Source organism: Cucumis melo, chromosome 4, assembly GCF_025177605.1.
Source record: "Cucumis melo cultivar AY chromosome 4, USDA_Cmelo_AY_1.0, whole genome shotgun sequence".
Taxonomy (NCBI): domain Eukaryota; kingdom Viridiplantae; phylum Streptophyta; class Magnoliopsida; order Cucurbitales; family Cucurbitaceae; genus Cucumis; species Cucumis melo.
Window position 1 is genome coordinate 7,900,869 of NC_066860.1, and position 3,922 is coordinate 7,904,790.

The window sequence follows — 3,922 nt, forward strand, 5'->3', positions numbered from 1 at the left end:
AATGGCAAATAATTAAATATATATCTAATTTAATTGTTTCTTTAATTATATTATAATGTTAATAAGAGTTATATTAATTGATATTAATTACATATCATAAATAATAATACAAATTTGTGTTGTACCTCTAATCTTTTCCCCTTAAGTGAATAGAGGAATATGAGAATTTTTCTTGTCTAACCAATTAATATATTTAATATCCTTTTAGTGCAAACAATTATTGTTCTTCTAATAATAATTTTAATAGCATTTAAGCTTAATTCATTTTATTAATTATCATTTTTTGTTTGGTAGCTAAGTAAATTATTGAAATTAAGCATAACAACAAAAAAAGAATACAATAAGACTATCTAATCAAATCTATAAAGGATTGTTAATTGGTTACAATATGAATGAGAAATGAAAATTAGTTTTCCTATTTTCATTCTATAGTGACAAAACGTATGATATCAAGTATGCATCTTGAATTTTTTCTACTTCATCATCACCTCTACCTAATATCGACATATTAGAATTAAAAAAAAAAAAAAAAAAAAACATCTCATTAATTTTTATCACATTAATTGAAAATACTGATTGAATTTAGCAAAATTCAACGGACAAAAAAAATAATTAAGCAAGAAGGAATTTACAATCCCTCCTTGTTCTCTCAGTTAATCAATTATTTTAGAGTTTCATAACCAATTTTTTTTTTTAAATTAAGAAAATTATACCAGTTTGGATCTAATCTTTCAAAAGGATAGAAGATGTTGTATCTCCCGCTATATAATTAAATACAATAAAGAATTAAAAATCAAACCATATATTAATTCTTTCATATTATTGTATATATATGACAAGCTAAGTGTATGAATACAAGCATATATAATCTCCAAACCCTAAAAAAAATAATTAGGGTTATGTTAATCTAGTTCTTTACACATAATCACTAGAAAAGCTTTGTATATATATTTTTTTTACATACCCATTTCCACTATTGACGTGACCAATATACACACAACAAAACCTATCTTGGGATAATTTAATTTTTAAGACCATCATTTTGCAGACAATTAATTAGTTCATTTATAAAACAAATTTATCCAGACTCCCTTTCCCTTAATCATTTTTCTTTTTCTTAAAAAACTTAATAATTATCATCATCTTCCTTGTTTTATCATTTATCTTCAATCTATCCTAAACATTAAAATCCCCAAAATATTAAGAATATTTCCTAAATATCAAATCAGCTGTATATTTTAGGTAAGCAATCAACTTTGAATGTGTCATCTTTGATCTTTTTTTTTTTCTTTTTTTTTAATTTGTAACGTACCCACCAATTCACTTTTGTAGTTGTGTGTCGTTATGAATACCAATTTGTCTCCGGCAGTTGAAATGCCGGCCGGAAAATCTCATCACCGACGATACAACCTTGCAATGTCGGCTGCTGCAGCGACGGTAGCTGGCTGAGCAGAGCCGCGATTGAGTTGTCTCCGCCACCACCTCCGTTCATTAACTGTAATCTTTTTCTTGAGGATCGGTTGTCCGCCAACCGATACTCTTCCTCCTCCCACGATGGGGGTTGCAGCAACCGTTTCATTGGAAGCGACAAAGAGGCTAATTCAGAATACATACTAAAGTTCGTTGCCGTTGTGGTCGTCGTCATTGATTGATTGTAGTTATTGATTTGTATCGATGACGGTATTGACCCAACCATAGAATCAAAGCAATCTTCTCGTTCATGATCCGTCCCCGGTTTGTTCGAGTTGTTCTTTTTATAAATTCGACACAAAACCCAGTCATCGAGCTAAAACAATAAAAAAAAAATCGTTTTGGATTACAAGTTTCAAAAAACAAAAATTAAAAATTGACAAAGATTCAAAATTCGTACCCTCAGTGAGTTTTTCTTACCGCCGATAATGAATCCTGGTGGCTTATTATTGTTTCCACCACCGGATTTGTTATCGGCGAGGCGATATTCATGCATGATCCAATTGGTTTTGATTCCTTTTGGAGGTTTTCCACCATAGAAAACCAAAGCCTTCTTCACTCCAACTTTCCGGTTCCCTTCCGACGAAGCTATGACCGGCTTATCGGTTCCAGTTGCCTTCCAATACCCCGACGTTGCTGCCCGATTTGGTCGTGCTCCGTTTGGATACTTTCGATCTCTTGGACTGAAAAAGTACCATTCTTGCTCTCCATAGCTAGCCTTAGCTGATTTTTTTTTTATAACATAATAAAAAAAAATTATAACCCATATTCTCATTTCCAACACAATTTAAATTATTCAAAAAAGTATTAATTTTAATCATGTAAAGATTATATTGAAAGTATAGCATCAAACAATGAATTGATTTTATTTAATTATTAATAGTTATTTTAACAACTTTCAAATTAAATTCATCAAATTCTATACATTATTCACTTCAAATAAACTAATTTACACACTACAGACTCCATTCATCCACTCACTTGAATATTTTAAGTCTGGATGATATATACAGTTTTTGGGCTAATAAGTGATCGAATGAAAATCGAAGTTGAATCAGAATCTCTCAAGATAATTATAAAGAAACAGAGCTTGAATTCTCATTAAAAAAGAAGAAAATTAAATAAAATAAAAGGTTTGAGTACGAATGAACAAAACTTTATTCGGCTATGGAATATTCCGGCGAAAAAACTAACCTGGAAGCTCCCAAGGATCGTACTTGTAGAGGTCAACTTCGGCGATGATGGCCACCGGCAAGGGGAGAGAAGTAGCCTTCTTCTTCAGATAGTGAACCACCAGCTCCTCATCGGTAGGGTGGAACCGGAATCCCGGCGGCAGGTTCGGCCGCTCTGAATCGGTCTCGAGCGCCGACTTTGGATTTTCCATCCAACAACTATTTCTTGTAACCAAAATTTTTAGGCTTTGTTAATTGGAGAAGAAGGTGGAAATATACAGCCACAGAAATATATATATTAGAAAAAATAAAACAAAAATATCAAAGCTTCAAAGTGGATTTTTCTTTTTTTTCATTGGTTTATATTTGGGAATCATTAGGGAATTATTATCTACGTGTGACCAATTTTGAGGCGCTTTAAAATAACCAAATAAAAAGTTGCCACGTTGTGAAAAGTGAAATGTAATTTACTTAAATAGCCATAGATATTGCGGTAACCGAGAGCTGACGCCAACTGGAATATGGGACGCTCAGGAGTCAACACGTGTAATTCCAAAATAGTGATGACATGGGGGTTAGCTAGACGACAGAAAAGGATAATGCGGGACCCACGGTGGGGTCTGGAAATGATAAAGAAAGAGAGATAAAAAGGGGAGAACAATATTATATTATCTTGGATAATCTTTAAAAATATAGTTTTTTTAAATATTATTAATAAAAATAGAGCAGGCCGAAAAGAAATGATAAATATATAGTAGTTGGACAAATTATTGGAAAAAATATGGTGAATTTGGATTTTCAAAAGCAAGTCGTATACAGGATACACTACTTCCATTAGCCAGATCGACATTTGACCGTCCGACGTGGAATGGGAAGTCGTGTACTAGATACACAACTTTCTTGTTGTTGTTGTTTCTTTTTATTCTTCTTATTGTTCTTATATGTCGCATGCGTCTACGATCTGTGTCAGCAACATTGAGTCGTCGGGTCTGTTGAATAATTTGTTCTACTACTCCTGTGGTTCTATCACACATGTCACCCAAAGCTTTTATATCGTGTTCTATATTGAAAGATTGCAAGTAATGCAAATCAAATTAATGTTTTATTATTATTAAATGTACAAGATAAAGCGTATTAAATCCTTACCATGCAATGATAGAAAGCGCCTTCAAGGGTGATGAAGCGGTAATTGACTTGTACCAGGAAAAATAGTTCTCTAATGTCGTTGGTTGGCTTGAGGTGAGTGCTTCAACCCAAAAATTATATCGTGCATTCCACAT

The 3,922-nt window shown here is 32.5% G+C and overlaps 1 protein-coding gene across 1 annotated transcript; it reads right to left on the reverse strand.

Moving 5' to 3' along the window:
* Positions 1–1,289: 1,289 nt before the first annotated feature.
* Positions 1,290–2,855, reverse strand: JA (NAC domain-containing protein 18-like). Its single transcript, NM_001297506.1, has 3 exons — positions 2,665–2,855; positions 1,871–2,193; positions 1,290–1,786 (listed from the first exon to the last, which is right to left on the reverse strand). Exons 1-3 carry the CDS (start codon positions 2,852–2,854, stop codon positions 1,343–1,345), a joined length of 957 nt encoding a protein of 318 aa, NP_001284435.1. The 5' UTR covers position 2,855; the 3' UTR covers positions 1,290–1,342.
* Between the last annotated feature and the right edge of the window lie 1,067 nt (positions 2,856–3,922).